This window comes from Panthera tigris, chromosome B3, assembly GCF_018350195.1.
Source record: "Panthera tigris isolate Pti1 chromosome B3, P.tigris_Pti1_mat1.1, whole genome shotgun sequence".
Classification (NCBI taxonomy): domain Eukaryota; kingdom Metazoa; phylum Chordata; class Mammalia; order Carnivora; family Felidae; genus Panthera; species Panthera tigris.
The window spans coordinates 41,711,645-41,737,872 of record NC_056665.1 but is presented as its reverse complement, the minus strand read 5'-3'; the positions used below and the strand labels follow the sequence as shown (position 1 = coordinate 41,737,872).

Sequence of the window (26,228 nt, the reverse complement as noted above, 5' to 3'; positions counted from 1 at the left end):
AATGATTTTCATTTTATAGGACATAGACCTGCAGCACAAGCCTTAATATTTTCAATTTCCAGATTTTTTTTATCCATCCTCTTGCCTTGGGAGGGGAGCGGTCTGCACAACAGATCTCTAAAATACCAATTGTATTTGGCTCTGGTCTGTGTGCCGTGAAGAGAACACAGCTGAGGTTCAAGTTAGAACGGCAATCATTCTTTTGGAGCTCTGTAACTGAGGAGCTGCGGGAGGGGGCTTGAGGTGGTGCTGATAAGGAACTGCAGGAGAAGCCAGATAACGCACTCTGCAGATAATCCACAGGCTGCGCCACAGCAGCATGAAGCAAAGAAGGCATCTCTGCTCCGGGTCCGGACCGGAGACATACGGGAGTCGTGGGACTCAGATTCCGAGGTCTGGATTTGAAAGGCGCCCACACACAAAGAAAACGGTGAACTTGAGTTCCAGCGACACTACGCGCAGAGTTCGAAAGGGGACCCTCCTTCCCGGCAGGGGTGGAAACGTCTAATCCACCGGGTCACCGAGGCCCGAGCAGATCCTCTTATATTCCTTGGGGCTGCTCGGACAGCCCGCGCTGGGCACGCCCGAGACTCTCCAAAGGAACTACAAATCCCATCAAGCCCTGGGACGCGGGCGGTGATGACGAAGCCCCCTCGGATTGGCCGCGTGGGGCGGGGCGCGCAGGCCTTCTCCAAGGGAAGGGGCGGGTCTCAGGGCGGGGCGAGCGGTGGTGGCTCGGCGGACACGCCCCCTCGCCCGCGGCCCCCTCCCCGCCTCTCTCCGCCGCTTCTCTAGCTCCCCGGTCAGAGGGCCGGAGCGAGAAGATGGCGAAGACGTACGATTATCTGTTCAAGCTGCTGCTGATCGGCGATTCGGGGGTGGGCAAGACTTGCCTCCTATTCCGCTTCTCCGAGGACGCCTTCAACACCACCTTCATCTCCACCATCGGTGAGGGAGGGGCCGCGGCCGGGGACAGGGAGTGAGATGTGGGGGGCGGGTGCAAGGCGGCGGGGGAGAGGGCTGGAGGAGGGCTTGGGAGCCCCAGGGAGGGGACCCCGGGGACGGCAGGGTGGCGAGGGCAGTGGGAGAGGGTGAAGGCGTGAGGGAGAGGGGCGGGCGGGGACGTGAGGCTGAGGAGGGGGGAGGTGAAGAGGGAACTTGGGGGCAAAGGAAGGGGAACCAGAGGAACAAGGACTGGGGGTATTGGGGGAAATTAGAGGGTTGGGGGAGTGACAGGGAAGGGTCTTAGCAGGACAAAGTGATTGGAGCGGGGGGGGGGGGGACACACGAAATCTCATGGAGAAAGAGAAGGGGATAGTGGGTGTGAAATGGATTAAAAGACAGGAAAGAGGAAGGAAATGTGAAGGGGAAAATGAAGCTTTGGGGGGAGTAGGAGGGACGTGAAGTAAAAGAAGGGAGGACATCAGGGACAAGAGAGGTGAGAACCCGACAATCGGAAGGGAATTCGAGGGAATGAGTGATCAGGAGGTGAGGGATTGGGGGCACTGGCCGCAAGAGGTCTGGATCCCTCCTCCTGGGAGGGGCAGAACAAAATTGCAGGATGGGGAGAACAGTTCAGGGGGCCAGAGTGAGGATAGGTGGTGGAGAAAGTAAAAGAGAGCTGGGCGTGAGACAGGAGGCAAAAGGGGAAGCGGAATATACAGTTGAGCGGGTGTACCGAGAAGACGGAGAAAATGGGAAAGGGAGGGGAAATGGAAAGTGTGGGGCACAGGACTTTCTGCAGTAACCGAAAACACTGCTTACCATTTTCTCCCTCTTCTTCCTTCGGATCAAGTGCCAGAGAAAGAGCAAAAAGTGACTAAGGGTGGAATAATGTCTACAGGATATTAAATTGTTGTGTGAGTGTTAACGGGTGTTAAGAGAATTGGTGACTCTTGGGAATGGTGTGGTCAGGAAAATATGGTTCACTCCTTTACTACCATCGCCTAAGAAGCAACACTTCCCAACTTTTTAAATTCTTGGGCTTGAATGTTTAATAACTTCTCAGCAGAGGAATTGATCTTACATTCTGCCTGCCTTCCTATGCATTTTGCTTTGGTTTTAATTATTACTTGCTAAATGAATCACAACATGCACTGTACCCACCCCCCCCCCCCTCCCCCAGTTGCTTTCAATTGATTCAGTTTTTCCTGATCTTGGTTGGGAGCTGTCCTTTCTGCTTTTGTACTGGCAAGACTTTGTGTCCAGGTAAAGAGATCTCTAACTTACCATAAGCTGAAGAGCAAATCAAACTGGTGTTTTTTTCTTTTTTTAATTTTATTTATGTATTTTGAGAGAAAGAGCACAGGAGTGGCAGACAGAGAGGGAGAGAGAATCTCAAGCAGGCTCCGCACTGTCAGTGCGCAGCCCAGTGTGGGGCTTAAACCCATCACCCGTGAGATTATGACTGGAGCCAAAATCAAGAGTCACACGCTTAACTGACTGAGCTACCCAGGCGCCCCAAAACTGGTTGTAAGCTGCCTATACAAGTGACCTTAACATCATTTCCTTTATTAAATAGCTGCAGTTAATTAAGTACCTTAAGAATCTTAGCTTTTGGTTGGGTGATGTCTGTGGTTTCTAATAGTAGCTCACTTAAGCACCTTTCACATGGTTCTTACAGCATATTTCGCCATGAACTTCTGGGGTTATTACGGGGCTAGTGCTATGGTAATAATTGTATGTGAGTATTGTATGTTTTAAGGATTATTTACCATTAAAAAAAGAATATTTGGATATAGAGTGCTCTTAAAATTAAGAGCTGGAAAATTCTTTGGTTTGTTTGTTTGTTTGTTTGTTTGTTCTGGCCTCTTTCATATGGATTGAGTGCTCTGATTCCCCCCCCCCCCCCCCCCCATGTTATGATGTCTGGGCTTAGGGAAGTTTGAGTTGCAAGTTCTTGGCAGTCATTCTTGAGTGGGACTTTTTCTTTTCTGAGGAAGCAGATTTTAAATGTCATGTCTCAAGTATATTCCCAAGAGATTTGGTGGGAGCTGTCACAGCAACCAAAGGACAGTAGTTTTGATGCTGGTACTAATTTCAAAACCCCAAATAAACCTTTTTCACTGTTGAATGCATATTGCAGTCCAGATGGTAAAGGACAATTTCTAACAAGTGGAGTGGGTAGCCTTTTGTCCATTCTCTATGTGACCCTCCCAGAAGCATTCTCTGTGTCGAAAGTGAATGAGTCTCGCTGATGCTGTTTCTGGTAAGCTCCTTGGATGACTTTTGCTCATTTGTAATAGCTTTATTAGTAACCCCCCCTTTTTTTTTTGCCCTAATTTTCGTTCCACATTTCCTCTAAGAGTATCTGCTTCCTTTTGTGATAGTAGCTTTTAAAAATTACTTTTCATGTTGTTGGCTTAGAATCTTTCTTGTGTGGATGTTTTTTTTATTATTGCAATTGGTTCGGTGAAGGGTTGCAGCCATGAAGGCAGGAAAACCAGTATCCTGAAACTGTGTAGAACAGAAGGGAGACGTTAAATGGGGTGAGTCTCGTATGTGATCTTGCTCTTTATATTTCTGTGGGGTGGATGTGGTTAAAAGAGGCTCTGAGCTGTGTCTTCAGTTGACGTGGAGGAGGGGAAATCCATGCCTCTTACTTAGCCCCAGAACCCGACAGGAAGTGGTATCACACTGCCTTCAAACAGCAGGAAAACTTGTATACCTGAAACCTAATGCTTTGCACTTGAAATTAAGCTGGGAAAAGAAGGTGAATGTTAACACCATTCTAGTGAAAAAAGTTCCACACATTCTTCACTAACCACAAACGTAGGCTTGGAGTGTCCACATCTCTAATAGCCATGTCCACTCCCCCTCCCCACCTCCTCCCCCATCCCCAGGTGATCTGAAGTTGTTGAGGTAAGAGTTGGTGGTCTATCTCCTTCCAGTCATAATTGTTTTTTGAGGTACCCAATTGTGTAAGTTCCTGGGTTTCTTCTAGGTTCTGCTACAGCCTTGCTGACAAAACTTGATAAGGTCAACGTCACAGGAAAGAGTCATTTCTTAATGCCCGAGGGGTGTGTGTGTGTGTGTGTGTGTGTTTGTGTGTATGTGTGTGTGCGTATGCGCGCGCTCGTGCTTTGGTACCTACGTATGTGTGCTTGTTTCTCCCCATGAGGATACACGTTAAGTCTTAATTTTGCTCTGTCAAGGTGGAAGTCATTTTTTAAAAAAGGCATCTGCCATCCTTAGACCCTGTTGGATAGTGGTTCGGCCATCATGACAGGAAGGAGACAGTCATTTTGATTACAGATACTGTTGTCTCACACACACAAGAACTTTCTTCTTACTTCTCTAAGGTCCTGCTACCTTCTCTGATACCCTGGCTTCCCTCATTTCCTTTCTGCTCTTGGGGGTGGTGGAGGGTACATTTTTCCTCACCTGGCCTATTGGGGATCCTTCAGTGTATCAGTCAGATAATATTTGTTGACTATTGCGTAGGGATGTTTTACCCGCTTGAAATTATAGGCCCAGTGCCTAGGACCAAGGAGCCTTTCAGTTCAGTTGTTTGAGAACTGAAAAAAGTTTTTCGATTAGCTCCCCCCAACCTCTTATGTAATCATAATTAATGTTTAATTAAATGTCTGTAAAATGTGACATTGAGACACTTAGGAAACAGTAGTACAGTCAGCTCTGCATCCTAATTCCTATGGGATGTGGGTGCAGTTTATTATCCGTATGAGGCCATACTGACACCTTGGAAAGGCCTGTCCTGAGCAAGGTACTGATGGAACAGAAAGAGAAAACCTAGCCCTGTCCTTTGACTGGACAGCGTGAGCGTCTTCCCCTGGCTGTCTCTCCCCTGCCCTCCCCCCTTCTTCCTGTTAGGGTATTTCCTGAGTGGTTTCATTATTTAGTTTAGTCATAGTTTGACAGCAGAAAGAGTTAGAAATTATCTACTTTATACCCTTGCCCCAATCTTGTAAATAGGAGCACGAAGGTGAAGTTGACAGCGTCAAGATCACGCAGCCGGGAGCAGCAGAGCTTAGTTCAAGTCTGTGTCACTTTTCACAGTCGAGCTGCTGCTAGTTTTGATCAGTCTGATCACCTCCATAAATCCAAGTCACCGCCTTTCCCAGGGAGGAATTAGATTTTGCACATGCGTTTTTCTGTGAGGAATTTCTGTTGGGATAACTCAGCACATTATAGCTGTCCTTTGCCCTTTCTTTTGTGTCCATAGTTTCAGATTGGAAGATCAAAGTGCATCCTGTCATTAAAGTTCCTTCCATGTGCAAAATAACTAATGAAATCATGTTAATGGCAGTGTGCTGGTTAATTGTCGCTGCCTGGTCTCATCAGAGCACTTTTCCATGTTTTATTCTGTAACAGTGCATTTTTTTCCTTGGATTTGCTTTTCCTAAAATCAGGGCTTGGCAAACTGTGGCCCCCAGGCCAAATGTGGCTTGCAGCTTTTGTGCCATCAATAAGCAAAGAATGCTTGTTAACGTTTCTAAAGAGTTATTAAAAAATAAAACAAAGAAGAATATGCAACAGAGACCATATGTGTTCTACAAAGCTTAAAAATATTTACTCACTGTTCCTTTATAGAAAAAGTGTGTCGACCCCAGCTTCAAATTAAAAACTGTTTTTGGTTGGTAGCAATTCAAGGCTTTTATCAAGACTTATTGACTGAAAAACAAACTTTGTCATATTTACATTTTTATCCAAGATGTTATCAACATTTGGCCGAGCATAATCCAGATATGTAGAGCAAGTTGATTTTAATTTTCATAGTTGTTTTCCTTGGTTTCAGACTCTCAAACAAAACTATGCAAGGAACATGCAACTTCAAGTTGAACATTTTGTACATAAAGCTTTATTTTAATGTCATTGTGTTCTTTCAAAGCTGTCAGGAGGTTTTCCATCTAAGTGATAGCTTTGATAACCATACTATTTCAGAAAAAGTAGAACTTAATGCTTGATAATAAAGGGTTAAATTTACCTCCTCAATCAGTGTTTTAGTGCATGAGAAAAGCCATCCAACATATTAAGAATGGGTGTGGGGAAACTGAGTCTTGGATACAATATGGATATGTCCTAAGAATAAGTGTACTTTAAAAAGAGTTTTGCCAACTGTTCTATGTGGCCGCAAATCAGGGAGGAGGTTCTCTGGGCAACAGCACTGGCATTGTCTGGACCCACTGAGAAAGCTGGAGGGAAACAGGTTTGGATATTGTCTTGGGGGGAAATAAGTCTAGCCTTTGAAGACCAGGACAAATTTAGCAGTTGATCTGTGAATTAAGTCCCATAACTGAATCTGAAAAGAACCATGGAGCCAGAAGTGGAAGACCAGGGGGCTGCTGGCGTGGCCTGAGGCTGGCTCTAGTCTCGGTCTGCCTGCCTGCACACAGAGCCATCTGGGGCCCAGCTCTCTTGGGTGTAGTAGAATTGGGAATATTTTGCGGGAAAGAGATTTCATACAGGATGAGGGGAGGGTTGGAGTGGGGATGGAGAAGTAGATTTGCAGGGGTGAGTAATATTGTGGAACATAACATAATAGGGAGTTTGTGAAATGCAAGTAGCCGATCAAGTGGACTGGTTCATGTTTGGTGTTAGGGAGATATACGGCGAATTAGGAGGAGCAGTGGGGTCTGCGATCCGTTCATGTCCTGGCATCTGCCGTTCCTAGTGTTCTGGCCTTGGTGAGTCACTTGTTCTTCTAGGCCTTAGTTCTTTCATCTCTAATAGAGTCTAATAATATTATACCAACTTTTCAGGGTTGCTGTGAATTGCCTAGGGGCAGGAATCAAGCCTTTATTCACCTTTTAAATCTCCAAGGCCTGTATTAAATGACTCATCAACTGAACGAATGAATGGCTGGATGGATGAATTGTGAAAACACTGTATGAGCTCTACAGCATTGCTTGAGTTTTGGTTATTATTCCCTTCCATAGTATTATAATTACAGTATGTCTGAGATAAGATCAAAAGGGCTTAATCTGAATTCTTAACTCAAGAATGCCAGTAGAAAACGTAAAGGGACGTTTTAGACTAGGTACGGTATCACTTATCTTTCAGTCTCCATAATAAGCTGTTTAACACCCCGCTTCCCACCCCCCACTGACATAAATACCAAATGGAAAATGAGTGGCATCACTGGGTTTGCTTCAGAAGAGCTTTCAGCTTTGTCTCTGCCCATTAGCTTCACACAATGCAACAGATGCCTGTTAACAGTTTCATGCCCAGTTTTAATTAGCAGATGGAGCTCTGTTTGTGTTTGTATGCTGCCTAGCGCTTCTTTGAATGACAAGGTAGCGAGTGGATTGGAACCAGGCTGGGCATTTGGGTTGAATAAAGCCAAATTCTGTTTTTCAAAAGATGATTATAAATATTTATTGTATAGAACTTCTTGTGTATCTCACCAGAGTAGCATAGCGTCTAGAGTAAAACTAATGTTTGCAGTTACGTTTTCCGCTCTTATTGCCACTTTAAAATTACATCAGGTAGAAAAAAATTACCATTTTTACGGCTTCAGTGAAGGCTTTACTGTCATCAAGTGGCTTTCTTTGAAGACCCATTTCAATATCTTGGCATGGTGTGTTGAGGCATATGCAGAGCCGGGCTGAAATAGACGTCAGCACGAATGCCAGGGCTGGCTGGTTGGTAGTGGCCCCCTGGCATGCTGCCAGATGTGGAGTTCTGAGCTCCTAACTGAGCTCACCAAGACCAAGGGCCCGATGGATTCCTGACCTCTGCGGTGGTGACTAAGGGAGAGAAGGGGTGGCGTTGCCCTACACATTTGCCGTCTCTTTTCTCAAGTGAATAGGTAGCTATTTGTGGTCCATCCTGTTAGGGCTGAATTTCAGTAGTGAAAATGTTATCCTGGAATGATAATTGGATATACTGTATGTAGAAATGTGTCTTTTTCCTCTGCTCGGTTTTGTGTTTGGGGATTTGTCTCATTTTGAGTTGAATTAATAAGAACCTTAATGGAAGGTGCCTGATTGTCTTTAGAGGAAGAAGTGTTGCAAAGCAACGTAAAGTGGTAGAAACAATTGGAAACTGTTCTCTGCAGCCGACCTGTTACTTGGCTGCAATGAAACACCTATTTTCTTGCTGTGTTGACTGTAGCATTCTGCATCAGTTTAATTAGGCACTCTGGTACTTACCTGTAGCTGAACCTTGGGACATTTTCCAAGTAGCTCTCCTTCCTCAGCCCAGAATTTTAATTCTTGGCACCCAGGAAAAAAATGCTAAAGCTCTCTATGTCCTCATATTCATCAAATTTAGTCTTGCTATCATTAAGAGACAGGCTATGGCAGTGCTAGTCGCAGCCCTGTGACAGCATTACAGGACTGAAGAGCACTTAGCAAATGCCGGGTTAGGTATGAAATCCCGCCTCATCATGATAAACACAACCACAAAGCAGTTAAGCAACGTGTAGTGTTGCATAGCTTTCTGCTGGCAGAGCTGAGACTGGCATGACTTCCCCACATTTTGCATATTTTGGCAAAGAACTTGGCAGTAATTATTTTAATAACTTATAGATGTTTTCCTGATATATAATGTAGAGGGACAATCTCTAAAATATATTATCAAGTTTTGACGTGAGATTTAGGATGATCTATTTAAAAGTTGAATTATAAGGGGTGCCTGGGTGGCCCAATCAGTTGAGCGTCCGACTTCGGCTCAGGTTATGATCTCACGATTTGTGGGCTTAAGCCCCACACTGGGCTCCGTGCTGACACCTTAGAGCCTGGAGCCTGCTTTGGATTCTGTGTCTTTCTCTCTCTTTGCCCCTCCCCCCCGCTTGTACTCTGTCTCTCTCTCTCTCTCTCAATATAAATCAACATAATAAAAAAAATAAAAATAAAAAAATAAATAAAGGTTGAATGATAAGAGTTTGTTTCTTACGGCCTTGTGCAAAATTTGTCTGGAATAGGTATTACACAATATTGTAATCTCATATACACAAAAACACAAAGTCCATCACAAAAAAGAAGAAAAAAAGTTTGCATTGTGAGCTATCTGTGACTAACTCTACTGTAATTTGTTTGCTGCCTATGAATTTGGATGGGGTAGCTGTTTATGGTTTTCAACAAAGAATTTTTTACTTTTTCTTTTCTAAAGGTCTCTGAATAAAATCTTCAGATGGCATGGAAAATAATTTTTTATTGAGAGTCAACTCTTTCAGTTTTGGAATGATTCAGACCACTGTCTCAGTACAGTCTCCGTTAACACCTCACCCTTACCAGGGTTTGGGGAGAGGGGTTGGATTGGGAGAGGGAAGAGAATGAAAACAACATTCTACCCTCCTCCCCCTGTCAGTTTCTCTGGCTCCTCCTTTAGTCTCTTTCGCTTTTGTTAGTAGTTGGAGAAACTATTGGGTAGGAGTTAGAAACTTCTGCCGGTAAGAGTGTGAGGACTGGGGGGTTCCTGGGTGGCCCGGTAGGTTGAGCATCCGACTTTGGCTCAGGTCCTGGTCGCATGGTTCGTTAGTTCCAGTTCCGCGTCCAGCTCTGCCCTGACAGTGCGGAGCCTGCTTGAGATTCGCTCTCTCGGCCCCTCTTCTGCTAACTTTCTTTCTTTCTCTCTCTCTCAAGATAAACTTTAAAAAAGAAAGTGTGAGGATTGGGGCGCCTGGCCGGGTTGTCGGTTAAGTGTGCGACTCTTGATCCTGGGGTTGTAAGCTCGAGCCCCACGTTGAGTGTAGATTATTTAAAATTAAAATCTTTAAAAAAGGAAATAGAGGTGCTTGGATGGCTCAGTTGGTTGCGTATCTGACTCTTGATTTCAGCTCAGGTCATGATCTCATGCTTGCTGAGTTCGAGCCCCATGTTGGGCTCTGCCCTGACAGCACGGCCTGCTTGGTATTCTCTCTTCCCCTCTCTCTTTCCCCCACTGCTCGCAATCTGTCTCTCCCTCTAAATAAGTAAATAAACTCTGAAAAAAAACAAATAAAAGAGTGTGAGGACTAATAGTGACTTTTGACTTCATTGCTCCCTTACATTGTTTCGAACTCATTAGTAAAAAATTGGTGCTTGTCTCAGTCATAGCCGGTAACACGAACAGTGACAGATGAGGTGTCATCCACAAACAAAATAATTTGAGCGAGTGTGTTTCCTATTTTGTCTACTTACTTTTGTTTTGAAAATTTCAAATCATACAGAAGCATGAAAAATTGGTGGGACAAGCAAAATAATTTCTTTCACTTCCAGAAAATTCTATTATAATCAAATTTTAAGACATGCATGTATATAATATCAGAGGGGTGTCTCTATCTTGGCCCTTCAGCCTTCAACTTTGATAAATACCATTACATTTTAAATTTGTTTTTTTTTCAATATATGAAATTTATTGTCAGATTGGTTTCCATACAACACCCAGTGCTCATCCCAAAAGGTGCCCTCCTCAATACATTTTAAATTTGTGTTGTGATCTCAGTATATGATTTATCACAGTTTTTATTCCAATTATCTGTTATTGCAGAATGTATAGTACTCTGAAAAAACAATTGGTGCATGTTTCCAATCAGCCCTGCTTAAGCCCCTCCCCAAGGACAGTTAGACTGGGCCTGTTTTCTCATTGTGAAAGGCAGATACAGGCTTCGATGGTTTTCATAGTCTCTTCTGGCTGCATCATCCTGCGAGTCTATGAAATCAAGTAGTGTCTGTAAAGAAAAAAGGGTTTGTCCTTTCAGTGAATGACTGTGGACGAGGGTTCTTCTTGCAGGTGGACACTAGTGTCTTGATGACTTGAAGACAGAAGGAAGAAATAATGGCACTAGTTAATTCAAGCCACGCCTGTGTTGATGTTGTAAATCGGTTAAACTTTTTGTAGTTCTAAGGAGACTGCTGAAAGAATTTGAATCCTGTCTTTAAAAAATGCTTTGCTTTGAATAATAAAGCTAAATGTCACCAGAAAAATAACCATGTGAAGGTTGTAAAGAATATTTCTGTGAGAAGAGACGCATAAAGTATTTTCAAATTCTCTCATTTTCTTCACATAAAACATGGTCAAGTAGGTGAAAAATAATCGAAAAAGGTAGGAAACTTTTTGCTGCTTAGGTATGTTGGTGCTAAATTTCCAATTGACGCTTGGGGGGCCTGAGGCCGGCGGGCGTGGAGATGGCTCCAGGTCACCCAGAGCCAGGCTTTGGGTATCAGTTTTCAGAGTCAAGTCTCTTTACTCTTGCATATCATCTGCCTTCAGTTCCCTTGCTATGAAAAGACACCAGTGGTATAGCATAAAATTTGGACATTGTCAACATTCTGTAGTAAAAAATTCAGTGTTTGAACCAGGAGATGTAGGGGCCAAACACATCTCTGCCCTTGATTAGCCATTTGCTTTTGGTCAAGTCTTTTAACTTCTTCTCATGATCTTTGCTTTCTCACCAGTAACAAGGAGAGACCGCAGGTGGGGAGGTTGCTTACAAAGCTTAGGGTGAGAACTGCAGAGATTTTGTTAGTCATTTACTACTGTCAGAAACGAAGTCATTTTCATTTTCACTACATTCACTCCTTCAGCAACTTTATTTAGTCCACCAATTTTGAGAGGGGGAAAGAGTAACAAGTATTCAGGCAGTTTAACACAATGATGAAGACGGCTCCAAAGTAAACATAAGAGGTTGTGAAAGCGCAGAAGAGAAAGCTTCTAGGAGGAAATGGCATCTAAGCTGAGATCAGAACCTGAAAGAGTACTTAGTTGGGTAGAATGAGAGAGTGCTGGGAAGGAGGGCTCCCCCGCTGCAGGTGTACCAGACAACTTCTGGAAGAACTCAGGACATCCGGTCTGGCTGAAGCCTCAAGTGAGGTGGGAGGTAAAGTTGAACAGAAATTAGAGGACATGTTGTGATGGGCCTTTAAACCTGCTTAACGGTCTGTCCTGAGAACAGCGGGGGTCACTGAGGGTTTTATGCAAGAGACCAGTTAGATTAGCAGACAGTATCAGTTGCCTACCTCACTGGGACCCTCATGTTCAACTCCTCAATGATCACCTCTATGGACAGAAGTTGCTATCTCCCTGTTCTAGACAAGGAAGCTAAAGTTCTGAGAGAGTAATTGACTTGATCAGTCACATGAGTCTTAGACGAGCCATGAGCACACTCTGTCCACAACAACCTGCTCTTCTCAGAATGGGTCCTGGAGTTTTCCATGGGGCCAAGTGTGTTGGCACTTAGGCTGGAGTAGCAGGGCCTTTCAACGGTCTGTCACAACTGTGTAAACTGACTTGAGAAGTGTATTGCACGGAAAGACGAAATCAGCCTCTCCCTCGACAAGCTCCCACGCGGCTAACGCAGACATGCGTTGCATTGCCTCTTGGCCCTGGGAGGTCAGTGGACTTGCGGTTTGGGGTTGTCTCCTGGCCTCTAACCCAATCCCTTAGGAAGCAGGCAAACATGTGCACAGCAGAACGGGGGCAGGAAGGGACAGAGTTTAATTATGAATCCAACTCTCTTGTGAAAAGGGAACTAATTATACCAGCATCTCAGCACTGTCTCTCCACATGGGGCCGTTGGTTGTTATGCTTGTATGTTGTTGGCCTTAGATAGATGGCGACGTGCTAGGAAGAGCTGCTTTAATTGTGAGCTTCTTTCGTTTGACAAATTAAGTTTAGACTTCGTGCTAGCCTGTCCCTTTCTTTTTTTCAGGGTGAAATCGTCTCTGCTTTGGGTTTTGTTTGTAAAGCCCTGCTTGGCAGCTTTCCTCAGAATCACGGTGACATTGTAGGCTAGACTAACACCTGATTTGTTTGCTAGCCCTGAGTCCGCAGCATGCTGCTGTGGGCCAAAAAGCAGAAAGGCCCAAGCAGCTAAACTTGATAAAACAAAGTCCATTTGCTAAAACCCATGAAGTTGCCTGCTGGCGAGTCCCTAGGTCTCTCATTTAGCCTTTGCATTCTTGATTTTTACAGTGGTCCTTTGTTTCTCTGAGCCCTTAAAAGCTCAGGAGCAGAGCTGAGATCCTCCTAGAGGCAGGCCACCAACATCAGAGAGAAAAAAGTGGCCTTGTGCTACTGTAGCAGTGGCTTTCAGTATACGACTGTGGGCAAGTCAGTAGTCAACTTCCTTGGCCTTCCCATTTCTTCAGAAGCAAAAAGGGCGTGTTGTGTTCAGTACACTCAAACGACTCTTCCAAAACTCTGATCCTAAGTGATAACCAAAGGATTCACTGACAAAGGGGAAAAATAGACTTAAGAACACGAAATAACATGGTGTAGATAAAAGAACTTGGGCTGCTGAGACAAACTCTCAAGTGAAGTCCTGTTTGAGAGCCTTGGGCAAATTATTTAAGCATTTTCTTTATTGATCAAGGAAGGATGGGAACTCCCTTTTAGGTTTTTTGTTTCATTTTTTATTTTGAGAATGAAATGCATTATAGTGTGTATATTATCTTTGGTACGTGGGACACACACAAAAGAGGAGTGCGTGTGAGGGAACTCAGTCCCAGTTCACTGAGGGTAGACCCAGACAGCTGTGAGGAAGGACGCTGACAATCCCTCAGGCTTCATTGTTAAAGCACTTGCTTTCAATAAGAGCAAACATTTATTGAGTGTCTGCTGTATACTAGGCACGGTTCTAGGCATTTTACGTGGATTAACATTTTTCATGATTGATCCATGTAATTCACAAAACAACCTCTTAGATGCGTTGTTATTATTTCCATTTTCTAAAAGAAGTAGTGGAGAAACAAAATAGTTGAATAACTTCTCTGGGGCATATAGGCCGGTTAGTAGTAAAACTGACCCAGATTTGAATCCAGGCAGTCTGGTTCCAGAGTCTGTGTTTTTAACCACTGTGCCTTTCTGTGCCACCAGCAACTCAGAAATATTAAAAAAAAAAAAAAAAAAAAGGTTAGTTATCTTCAAGGAAGCGGTGTCAACGTGGCACCACTTCTGACCAGTGACCAAGTGGTGACATCACCAAGTCTTTTGACCTCCTTGGTATCAGTTTTCCTTTGTTGCAGAGGATTATTGAGAGGTGGTTTAATGATGGTACTATAGTAAAGCAGTTAGCATAGGGTCTAGCATGCAGTCAGTCTCAGTAATTACTGAAGGGTTTTGTTTTTTTCCAGGTAATTTAGGAAGCCCTTGTTGGAATGAGTTCCATAAAAATTATGAATGGGAACATTTTGGTTACTTAATGAGGTGTGCTGCAGTTTTCTAGAGAATTAGTTCTTACGGTTGAGGCCCACATGCATTTTATGAAGCTAGAATTAGAAATATTTGTCTTTAGCCTCATTGTCACAGTGGAGGTGATTGTCCCTGGCCTTAGCTGGCGTTAAAGGAGGTGTCCAAGAACAGCCCTTGACCCCAGGGGCAGCATGTCAGTGTAATGTAAGGAGCAAATTCTCTGCAGCCTCTGGCTGCTGCAGACTCCCAGGGCATCTTGAATTCTTCCTTTGGGTGAGAACAAAAACAAAAACAAAAACAAAAAACAGTGCAAAATACCCTGTCTAGGAGGGACAAATGTTTCAATTTAAATATTCCAGCTCAATGTCCTCTGTTAGGGCCCTGCATTTTAAGTGGAGCGAGTTTCTGAGTGAAGTCTCCTGAATTTTAATGAGTTTGTTTGCATACATGAATTTGAACAATACATTAAATCTTGAAACACCCTCGCTGATTCTAATGGAGTAAATTACCCAACTTGAAAGTTAGTTGATAGGTTTTTCTTTACCAAATAATCAAGATGATGATGCTTTAATCTGAAAAAAGTCATTAATCACATTTTTACAATATCAATACATGCTATTAATTTCTTTTTAATCATTAAACTGTCTTATCAAGAGAACTAGGGGAGTAAATGTGTCAGTACGAGCGTGAAGCACAATTTTCCCCCTTGTGATATTTAGTACTTATTGAATGATGACATGAACATGGTAAGCATAAAACTGAAATTGGGTTTGGTTTTGTACAGTACTTGCTTTGGACCACGAGGATGAGGTGAGATGCTCTTCACTTGTTTCAGTTTTTTTAAACATTAAAAAAATATGTACAAGAGGTGACAGGGACCAGGTCATGAAGGGCCTCGAGGGCCAGTGTAAGGAGGATGGATTTTATTGTGACTCTAGTTGAAATAACATATGCAGAGTTATGTGTAGGGAAGGGACACATACATGATTTGTAATTTTATTTTATTTTTTTCTTAATGTTTATTTTATTTTTGAGAGAGAGAATGCAAGCTTGAGCGGGGGAGGGGCAGAGAGAAAGGGGGACAGAGGATCCTAAGCAGGTTCTGCACTGACAGCAGAGAGCCCGACGCAGGAGCCTCAAGATCATGACCTGAGCCGAAGTCAGATGCTCAACTGACTGAGCCACCTAGGCGCCTCTATGATTTGTAATTTTAAAAGCTGCAGTGGTTTTAAGAAAGTTCATTTTGGGGCACCTTGCTGGCTCAGTTGGTAGAGTGTGTGACTCTTGATCTTGGGGTTGTGAGCTTGAGCCCCACATTGGGTTTATTAGAGATTACTTAAAATCTTTTTTTTTTTTTTTAAGTTCATTTTGAGGTTTAATGGCACTGAAAAACCATGCCATGGAACTCTCTGGTCCAGTGCATTCCCCAAAGTTATGTTGCATCCAGAAAAGTATCTTGTTAACAACCTTCAGGTGGCCAGAGTCTTCCCTTCTAATAAAACATAAAGATTGTGATGGTGGGTTCAGTTAATGCTCCAAACAGTGAAATATGCCAAAATCGTGGAAAGAGCAGAAGCTTTCAGAACATCACTTCTGATTGTGACCTTCTGGTGGACAGGAACCATGACTCGTCTCTTCAGAGGTGGTTTATCTGATGCTCAGGCCCACGGTATCTGTGGGATAAGTAAACTAACACCATCTATTTCCTTCTGAGGAATGGATCTTGGGCTCCTGAGTAGTGACATCTCATCCATTAGCACATACATAAGCTTCAAAGGATGTGTAATTATCACCTGTTATTGCTTATGGTCTTTTTCTAGACGCAAGAGCGACAAAATCAGTCTGTTTCTTTTTTTACCCAGAGAACAAATGCCTGCTAGCTTCATTTATGCTCAGCCATAAATGCACAGTTTGTGGAACATGGAAGGCCCTCAGTGAATGTTTGTTGAATGGATAGAGTTGGCAGCAGATGCCATCTTCTCAAGTCCCAGCTGTACATGTGGCTCACTCACATCTCTTCCCAATCGTTTCCAGAAAAGACCCCACAACCTCCTAACCAGAGCTTCCTCAACGTTTTTTCTTGCCATCTCTGATTTCTGGGTACTTTCACCGTCCCAACTTTCCTTTCCCCTTCTCTCCAAGGAGGCAGTGCTGACCTGTTGGTTGATGTTCCTGTTAACACCTTCCCTTTCTCTTGTGACGGGGCCCTGGCTGTCGTCCCCTTCTCTCTTGCATCTTCTGTTTTTTTCTTTCTCTTCCTCTGCTGGCCCTTTCTGCTCTGCTTTCAATCCTGTTGAAATTATCCCCAGTCTAACAAGGAGACCCCATAAATGTATTGTTTCCTCAATCCCCCCCATCTCTTCCTTTCCTTTCCTTTGTTGTTTTACTCCCTGAAAGAGAAGTCTTGTCACCTGCACTTTTCTGTGTCTTCACGCCTTAACCCCTCGAAATCCTGCTCCACCTGCTTCACCGCTGCGTCCAGGTCATCCTGTCCTCCTCACTGAACGGGCCAGCGGCCCTTTCTCCGTCCTTGTCCCCCCTGCCCTCTCAGCAGCATTTGGCACTGTCGATCACTTGCTTCTTGAAACTCATTCTCCTACCAGCTTCCAGGAATTGTCTGCTCCAATTTGCTTCCTACTCTTCTAACTGTGCCTTCTGTCTCCATTGGTAGCCTCATTTCACCTTTTAATTGGAGTCATTTTCCAAGTGTCTATTCTCGATTTTTTCCTTTTTTCTCTTTTGGAAATTAGACACTTTAATACACTTTGTAATCACATTCATCTGTGTCATTACTGCGTGAAGGTCTGTCTCCCCTCTAGGTTGGCACTCCGGGAGCACAGGTGCCGGATCTGTTGTTCTTCGTCGTATCCCTAGCACCTAGTACAGTGCTTGCAATGTAGAAAGGGTTAGAAAATCCCCAAGTGATGAAGAAGGTAGGCTTGCCCCCTTCCAAGGCCTTCCATGTGGGACTCCCCAGCTTTCTATCTCATTATATCCCCAGCCTTTCCCAAACTCCTGCCCTGCATGTCCCACCTCCAAATGAATTCATCTCATCCTCTTATCTCATACCCCTTCATGAATTTTTGTATATCTTTTAATACTACCGTCAGCTTCGTGTTGTTTACTTTTTCATTTATCTAGGCTTAAGACCTGGAAGTCATCTTAGGCTCCTTCCTTTTCCTCAAATTCTGCATATGATGCGTTGCTGAGTCCCTTCCTTTCTGTCTTCCACCGCCCTGATATAGGCCCTGCACACCTTTCACCTGGACTTCGCAGCGTCCCCTAGGTGGCCTAGGCACTTCCATCATCACTTAGGCAACACCCCTGCCCCCATTCCATTCTGTCCACTTTGCTCAAATTCACAATAGAGCATAGCTCTAGGTATTAATCATGTCACCTCCTTACCCCTCCTCTTAAAAGGCTTATTTTTTACTTTGCCTAATTGAGTATAATTTTCTCAGTGTATCCTTCCAAACTCCCTACAGTGAGGCGTCAGCTGTATTTCCTACTGTTTCTTAAAGGAGTCCTACATCCAAACCCAGGGCCTCCTAAACAGGTGTACCCAGCAGGCTGTGGCCACGCTTTTGCCTGACCAGTGTAAGGTTACTAGCTGCCCTTTTGTGAGAAGAAATGCCATTTTTAAGTTCCCGAGATTATGTGCTTCCTACATTTTTGGAATTCACATGCTCTTTTATTTGTAAAATGATGGTGATGATAGATGGCCATTATTGATCTGACTAACATCTGAAAAATTAAAAAATAAATTGCAATAGAATTCTTGCTGTTTTGCTTCTCTGGGGGAGAAAAGCCTATTTCCAGCCCAGCAAATTTTATGGAATAACAGTTCCTAGGTTAGAATATTCCTTCTTTCAACTTCTTCCCTTCTCCCTACCACTATCTCCCCCCCCCCCCGGAAACTTTACCAGTTCACAAAATTAAACTTTCTAGGAATCACTGCTCTACCCAGAATGGGTGGTTTCATGAACACACTTCGTATCTGCCTATAGATATCCTACCTTTCATTCCTGATGCTCCTCGGATGTTCCTTTTTTGTGTCACCATGTCACAGCCTTTTCCCAGCCCTCCACCACTGGAAGGTGCTTCCTGTTTCTTCAGTGGTACTTGGTACCCTGTAGTACTTTGGACTTGTGCACGACATCTCCCATGTTCTTCCTGTGTTCAAGTAGAACGGGCTTCCTTCTCTGCGTCCCCACCTCCCCACCCCCATGATAACTTTCTTTAGGGCAGAAGCTTGTTTCTTCTTTGTGTTCTTTGCATTACCAGACATTGTACTTGGCACATAATTGTTGCTCAAAAAAAATTGTCATGGAACCGAAATCTTCGCCTGGTGCTGATGAAGTAGTTAGGTAAAGCTCTCATCTTTGGAGGAAAGGGTCTTTTAAAAGTATTCGTTCAGACTCTTTTTTTTTTTTTGATGATTCTGAAATTAAAATTACAGTTGCTTATTAAAATGTGCTGAGAATAATTGCCCATTTATCTTTTAAAGACACACTCATCTTAGACTGTAGCAGCTCCAGATATCTGAGTCTTGGATTAAGGTCTGCTGTGTTTGCGGTGGTTAAATTGAGAAATTTACACATTTCATTTGACATCTTTTGTGAAACCTGTGAAATCGTTGTTGGCACGTTGATTTTGATTTCATTTCGACAGAGGAGGCCCTGAAAATGTTCTTTCCCCCAGGTGGTTGGTTACGATTTCTTTGCTTCTGGCCTTCTCTAGAGTTGTCAGCACCCTGTGAACATTGGCCTGATCAAGACCATGAGGCTTTTCTCTGTGTCTATATACAGGCCTGTCACTTCTTCCCACTTTGTCTATTTCTACTGTCGCTCCCCCCCCCCCGCCCCCCCAAATCTTTGGTTACTGCGTTTGAATTCTGCAAAAGCACACCTGGATGAGAAATACATATAAAACAGCTCAGCCTCCTAGGATATGTTTGAGGCACTCTTCAGTGCCAAATACCTTCTTCTCTGGGTTCCTGACCATCCGCAGTGGGGCCATGTTTCCCCATTTCCCACTGAAGTGCTGAGATCATTTTAGACATGGAGAAAATGGCAGGGTTTCTGACACGGAAGCCCCTGGCAGGAGAAGGAAGGGTGTGCCACGCCTTCTTCTGTCCTGCCTTTCCTCCTGAAAAAGGGATGGGGAAGTGAGTAGCACTGGCCATGGTGGCAGCCACAGCTGTGGGCACTGACCACTGGGCCAGCTCTTGGCCTCCTTTTTTTAAACTGTAGACTTGTTTTCTATTACGAGTGACAGGTATATAAGTAAAAGATGAGAAACTGAATTGTCTCTCGGGGAGAATGAAAGTTTAGCATCATACCACAGGCATTTTCTAGCAGCATACTGACAAGATATGTGGTATGGTTCTAATTAACTTTGAAGAGCCAGGCCTTAACTCAACCTAGAGAAACTTCTTTTGCCAAAAGATACTACTGCGCGGTGACCCATGGGAGCCCTTGCCGTATTGAAGGATAAAAGCAAGGCTAGAGTTTGGGGGAGGATTCTTTGGTTTGTTGGGGATGTGGAGGGCTTATCTGCAAAAGCCCAAGTAAAAATGAATGATCATCTCTACTTTCATTGGCTTAAGTGTTTTTGCATTAAAATCTCTTTTGACTTCTCTGGCCTTACTTTTCTTTTTTGACAGGGGAACAAATAATAGAACATCCTTTGTACATCAGAAGTATAGAAATTGCCGAGATTATGGGGAAATTCAGGAACAGATGTTCCTGAAACTGTAGCAAAATTCTTGCCTCTTTACATGTTGGGAGGTTGGGAGATTATTGTCTCACTGGGATGTTATAACTGTCCTCTGTTCTAGGCTGTATACACTCGGTATATCTCTTACTGACTGGCTTATTTAATCTTACCGTATTTTAACTATGTTGGTCATTCAAACAAAAAAGAATATGTAAGACCCTAGAGAGAGCCTGAATTTGAAATTTTCTTTAAAGCTTCTTGGTAATGGGGCGCCTGGGTGGCTCAGTCAGTTAAGCATCCAACTTTGGCTCAGGCCATGATCTCTCCACCTGTGAGTTCGAACCCCACGTTGGGCTCTGTGCTGACAGCTCAGAGCCTGGAGCCTGCTACAGATTCTGTCTCTCCCTCTCTCTCTGCCTCTCCCCTGCTCATGCTCTGTCTCTGTCTCTCTCTCAAAATAATAAACATTAAAAAAATTTTTAAAAGGCTTCTTGGTACTGCAGTTGGCAAATACTTCCTTTAAATATATCTTGTTAAAAGTAAAAGTAAGTAGGGGCACCTGGGTGGCTCAGTCAGTTAAGCCTCTGACTTCGGCTCAGGTCATGATCTCACGGTCCGTGAGTTCGAGCCCCACGTCGGACTCTGTGCTGACAGCTCAGAGCCTGGGGCCTGCTTCAGATTCTGTGTCTCCCTCTCTCTCTGACCCTCCCCCATTCATGCTCTCTCTCTGTCTCAAAAATAAATAAACATTAAAAAAAAATTAAAAAAAAAAAAAGTAAAAGTAAGTGTGGTAGAATTCAAAATTAGCCCCCAGTTAAATCCAGTTATGGTTTTGGTGGATTTTTGTTTTTGTTTTTGTTTTTGTTTTTGCCAAGCACCACATTTTCCTTCATATTGTCCCATATTGACTGACCAGTGTCTCTCATATGTATCCTATCTGAAGGTTAAATGCCCCTAATTAATTGTTCAACATCACTAGGAGCCCTGTCTTCCCAGCACAATGCATTGTGGTCCTGCCTGAGTTGGTATAAAAGCATCCTTGGTGCATAACAAACGGAGCATGCAAAACTAGTTCACAGCAGAAAACAAAATAAAACAAAAACAAAAAACAAAAAGCAACAAAAACTTGATACCTAAGTTGCTGTTGGATAGGTCACCGTGTTTGTCATTTTTAAACCACTGGCATTGTGAGATAAAGTTGTTAAGGGAGGGATTTTCATCAGCACCTTTTCTGTTTCGGTTTATGTTCACCTGTGACTCATATTTATTCTAGTCTAACCCCATTTTGCTTGGAAATTTTTTGTATTAGAAAATGTCACTTTCAACTAGGGGAAGGGAAATTCTGCTGGAGTCTCAGAAGAGTCAAGATATTGTAGTGATAATTTGGCATTGCTTTTGACTCAAGGGAAAAAAAAAAGAATCCTCACAAAGAAAAGTGTTGTAAAGTACAAAGTGATTCTTATACATAGACACGGAAAGGAAATGTCATCTCTGAGCTCTACTGTGGGAAGGAGGAGGGTGGAGATCAGGGAAATTATTATAAAAATTTTATACATGGTGGGGAGATCGCCTCTGGACTTCCTCACGTTTCCCTATTCACTAAAACCGTTCTAGTGAATTGCCTCCCGATTGGTATATGAATAGGAAGAAAGACACTAGAACTCTTAAACTTGATCTTGAAAGGCCCGTCTTCACATATAATCATCCACAGATGTCTGTATGTGATTATATATTCCCGTAGAGAGGGAATGATAAATGTAAATGAGAACCATGATACAATTTTGCCTTGCTTGCTTGCACATTTTCAGAATATAATTAAAAGCACATGCCACTGTCAGTAGTTAACTATGAGGTTTGTGTTAGGTTTTTGTAAGACTCTGGCAGAAACCTAAAGCATGTTTTAGTATCTAAGTCTTCCCTCTCTCCTGCTTCCCTCCCTCCCCACTCTTCCTGTGTCCCTTCCTTTTTCTTCCCATTCTCCCCTTTGAAATCAAAAGGAAACTCTCTAGGTTCTAACTAATATCTCTTCAAAACTAGGGATAATTTAACCTTTAATACACAGATTAAAATAATTTTCAGTTTTCTACTTCCTAGCTGGTACCTGCAATTGTAACTAAGTTTTACAAGATAGTTGCTTTCTGACTTCTTTCTTCAAATAAAATCCAGTGAGAATAAATGTCTTCCTGGCACTATTTCACTACCCAAAACAAGTGAATGTGTAGGGAGGTGGCATGTGGGAAGGGAGGCAGAGGTTAGATTAGGGGAGCAATCGTAGATTAGGTCAGTGGATTGGTGTTTGGTAAATCATGGTCTTCCAAATAGTGCCAAATGCCCAGAAAAGCCCCTGTACTGCCTAAGGAATTTATTGTTCACTTGGTCACTCAATTTATGCTCAAAACTGTAATGTGTGCCTCTTCTGAATTCAGCAGGCTGTGCATTTATGACTTTAGATGATGCAGCTTTCATTTTAAAAATAATAATGGGGCGCCTGGGTGGCTCAGTCAGTTAAACATCTGACTTCGGTTCAGGCCATGGTCTCACCATTCCTGAGTTCGAGCCCCCTGTGTAGGGTTTGCTGCTGTAGGCACGGAGCCTGCATCAGATCCTCTGTCCCCATCTCGCTCTCTGCCCCTCCCCCGCTCACTCTCCCTCCCTCTCTCTCTCTCTCAAAAATAAACATTTAAAAATAACGATAAAAGCTTAAGTTGTAAATTTAAATTGTAATATGGACACTAAAAAAAAAAAAAAACCATGAAAAAATAAAACAGTCTTCCTCTGGTTAAGGGCAATTCTTACATGAGTTCTTTCCACCTGCTTTGTTTTGAGTATTGAAACTTAAAATGAGTAAATTTTGGTAACTTTCTACATTTTCCACTTATTCTTATATGTCTTCCATATCTGCTCTTGAGAACAAAACAAAAGTGGCCTCCTTCTCTGCACCAACTTTATAAAATGTAGAAATTTCCAGTGCTGAAAAATCCAAACTGGTCATTCTTCTCAAGGTATTACAGCATGGGAGATAAAGAGTCTGTCTAATGTAACTATCCAAGAGCTTGATTTCAGTTTGAGAAAAGAATTCTGCAGTGGTGTTGAATTCCTTAGAAATGGGTGTGCTCCATTTCTGACTTCATCCAAAGCTCGCGCATCTGACAATGGATGTGACCAGGGCGGGCTCTCTTGCCTCCGATTTCAGTTCAACAGTTCATTTCTCTTTTCTTGTGTAACCCTTGTGATTCGAGATTCTGCTTTTGAGAATTCACATTTCTGGTTTTTCCCTTCTAACTTAACCACATGTAGTGGTGTATTTTTTTTTTTCCTAAAGAAAAAATATTTTCTATGGAATATAAATATAGTATTTATATTACTTTTCTTGTTTCGTAATTAAGGTCTTTAAAATTGAACAGGATATCTAAAGCTCTTCTGTCCTTGTGGCTTCTATCTCTTGTCAGATGTCCGCATTCTCTACAGGATTCTTGGCTGCTTCCCGATTCCAAACAGGGCAGGTACCTACTGTTGGTGGTTATGACCAAATACCACATTTGCCCCAAACCACCAGCCAGGGACCAGGAATCTGGACGTTGAAGACTGGTGTCTGCATAACTTAGTTCCAGGACCCTTCCTCTCTCATACACTTCCCTCTTCCACACTCTCATTTGGACTTTTGCCCTTCTCCACCTGGACCTCAGTTTCTACTTGTGTGAAAGGGGCTTAATAGCCCCTGTGCAGGCTTGTTATGAGAATAGTGATAAAGTATAGTAAGTACCTAGCACAGTGCCTGGCACTCAGTGGGCCCTTGAGACGTGATAGCTATTTCTATTAATGATGGTCTGTCTCACAGCTGTCAACATCGTTCTGTGCTGAGTGGGTGAGCCTTCGTCTCAGGAGAGTATCTCGAAGGATTTTATCTGATTCCATTATACAGAATTATCTGACGCTCATTGTGATTTACTGCCTCTTGTTCTTTGGTACAGTTTGCGCTGTAGCCATTCTGGATTCATTTAAATGGGGATCCTTGATTTTTCAGGCAATCATTTCCTCATTTAAAAGGTATAGTCCTATTTCATTCATTTGGAGTATGGTCAGTTATCAAACCATGCTGACCTCTTCTGCCTTTTTGTGATGGGCCTTTCTCTCTTTTTCTTCTTGGCCTTAGGCCGATGGATCAAAGCGTCTCAGGTGATACAGGAAGCTAAACCTCTGGCAATGTTATGCTCAAAAAAATTGGGCATGTTGCCCAGGCAGTATTTCCATTATTAGAATTCTCCTTTTTCTCCTTTAAGACTTAGTTCCCTGCTCCTTTCTATGTTACTTGAACCACAAAACAGAAACAACAACACACACTATCTTTTTAATGGCTTATTAAAGTTAACAAATATTTTAGTGCTTGCTAGGCCCTGAAGTTGTCTTTGTTTTTTCTTTCTTTGTCATTAAAAAGTGAAGCTAGAGGGGCCTCTTCTTATCAGCAATGGATTTTCTAAAAAGAAAGAGCATATGACCTTTGGTTGACTTCCACCATGTTCTTTAAGCCAATGTTTTTCAGTATGGGTTGCAACCTATTATTGAGTCATGAAGTCAATTTAGAGTGTCCAGACCAACTTTTTTTTTTTTTTAGTGGAGGGAGAGAGAATAGACCAGCACATAAGAGAATAGAAATACAGAGTCCATTGCATGTAGAAAAGTAACAAGGGGGAAAAGTCAACTGCTATTTTGTGAAACTTTTGTTTCAGTTATATAACATGTATAACATGCACACATATGTGTATGTGTGTAATGTGGTGTGATATAAAAAGTATTTCTTAGCTGTGGGTCACAAAAGCTGGGAAGTCACTGCTGTGGCTGCATTTGGCCATGAAGAGTTAAAAAACAATTTTTTTTTTAAAGCAATTATCTGGAGGCTGTATTTAATCGGATAAAACCCTTTTTTCCCGTGAAAGAAAACTGGGCCTTTTAACTGTTGAGCCTTTTATTGATGGAGGGCTTCGGCTGCTGGTTTGACTTGCTCTGTTTTTGTTAGGGTCTTTTTGGGTAATGAGCCCATTGTCTCTCTCCTTTTTTTCGTTTCCTGCTTTCTCTTCTCTAAGTGGGGGCCCTGGAAGCCACTCTGGCTGTTGGAGCATTGGCAGCAGTTTTTATGCAGCAGAGACATCTGCAACATATGGTTGTGATTGTTGCCAGAGTTTTAAGAAAACTGTGGTTTGGGAAGAAAGTAAAACTCTCTAACCAACACGAAATACCCAATTCTTTTTTCCCCCCTAGTGGTAGCACTTATGTTATTGGTCCTCCTGATATAATTACCGAAGTGGTATTTATTTACTCGTGTGTAGATTTTTATTGTTTTTAATTTTTAAAGTTTATTTATTTATTTGGCGAGAGAGACAGAGCGAGTGAGAGAGAAGGAGAAAAAGAATTCCAAGCAGGCTCCACCCTGTCAGCACAGAGCCTAACGCTGGGCTCGAACTCACAAACTGCAAGTTCATGACCTGAGCCGAAATCAAGAGTCAGACAGTTAACCAACTGAGCCACCCAGGTGCCCCAAGATTTTTAAAAATCACTTCCACTCCTAAGCCTGTCTAAATTAACAGGTTACTATTTAAGGATTGGAGTTGAGACAATGGTAACAGAACCTTTCATTCAGTCCCTTATCTCTAGAAGAGACTGCACTATTGTCTTTTTTCCATTCTAAAATAAAAGGACGTCTATTTTATGTGTGCTTAATACTGTCTTTTGTGATTTGTTCTTTTCTCAATTATGTAAATGTTTTAGTGTTCGTGTATCTGTGTGTTTGTTTCTTTTTATCACCTAAAATTATCCAAATTTGTAACATAATTTGTCAGTCATTAAGATGCATTCTAGTAGGATCGGTTTGGAGATAGGTGAACCTGGTTGTATCCAGAAGTAATTAATCAATGTCAAGAAGTATTTATTGAGTGCCTGTGATGTGCTTAGCAAACAAGAAGGAGTTTCCAGGGCTCCTGCTTCTAAAGGACTTCTCTTTCATTCATCCCCGTAAACATTAATTGAGTACCTACTCATTCACCTGCATACTGTGCTAGGTTGTCTGCCTAAATCTAATTGGGAAGGCAAAACTTATCATGTGAAATAACAAGCATAATTAAATGCCATCTCTAATGATACTTATTCTAAATTTTGTAGAAATTTAGGGTAGAGAGTGAGCAGAATCGGCTAGGATATCTGGAAGAAAGAGGAGGTAGAGTTACTGAGTCTTGAGTTATTGTCAGCATTCCAGTGGGAAGGATGGAGAATGTTCCCGACAGTGGAGGAATCCTGACAAATGCTCAGAGGCAGGGAATATCAGAGTGGAGCATGAAGGAGACATTGCTGAGGGTGTGTTCTGAGGAATTGTGAAAGGTAAGGCTGGCTTTGTTGGGTGGGACCATGTATTTTAAGATGTATGGATAATTGTAGAGTTTCATAAA

General features: G+C 42.8%; 1 protein-coding gene across 1 annotated transcript in view; it reads left to right on the top strand.

The window, feature by feature from the left end:
• The first annotated feature begins 743 nt into the window (after nt 1-743).
• Nucleotides 744-26,228, top strand: part of RAB8B (RAB8B, member RAS oncogene family) — a 55,968-nt gene continuing 30,483 nt past the window's right edge. Inside the window, exon 1 of the mRNA XM_042988705.1 lies at nt 744-948. Coding sequence (XP_042844639.1) covers nt 825-948 — 124 coding nt within the window. The 5' untranslated portion in view covers nt 744-824. The remainder of the gene's footprint in view (nt 949-26,228) is intronic.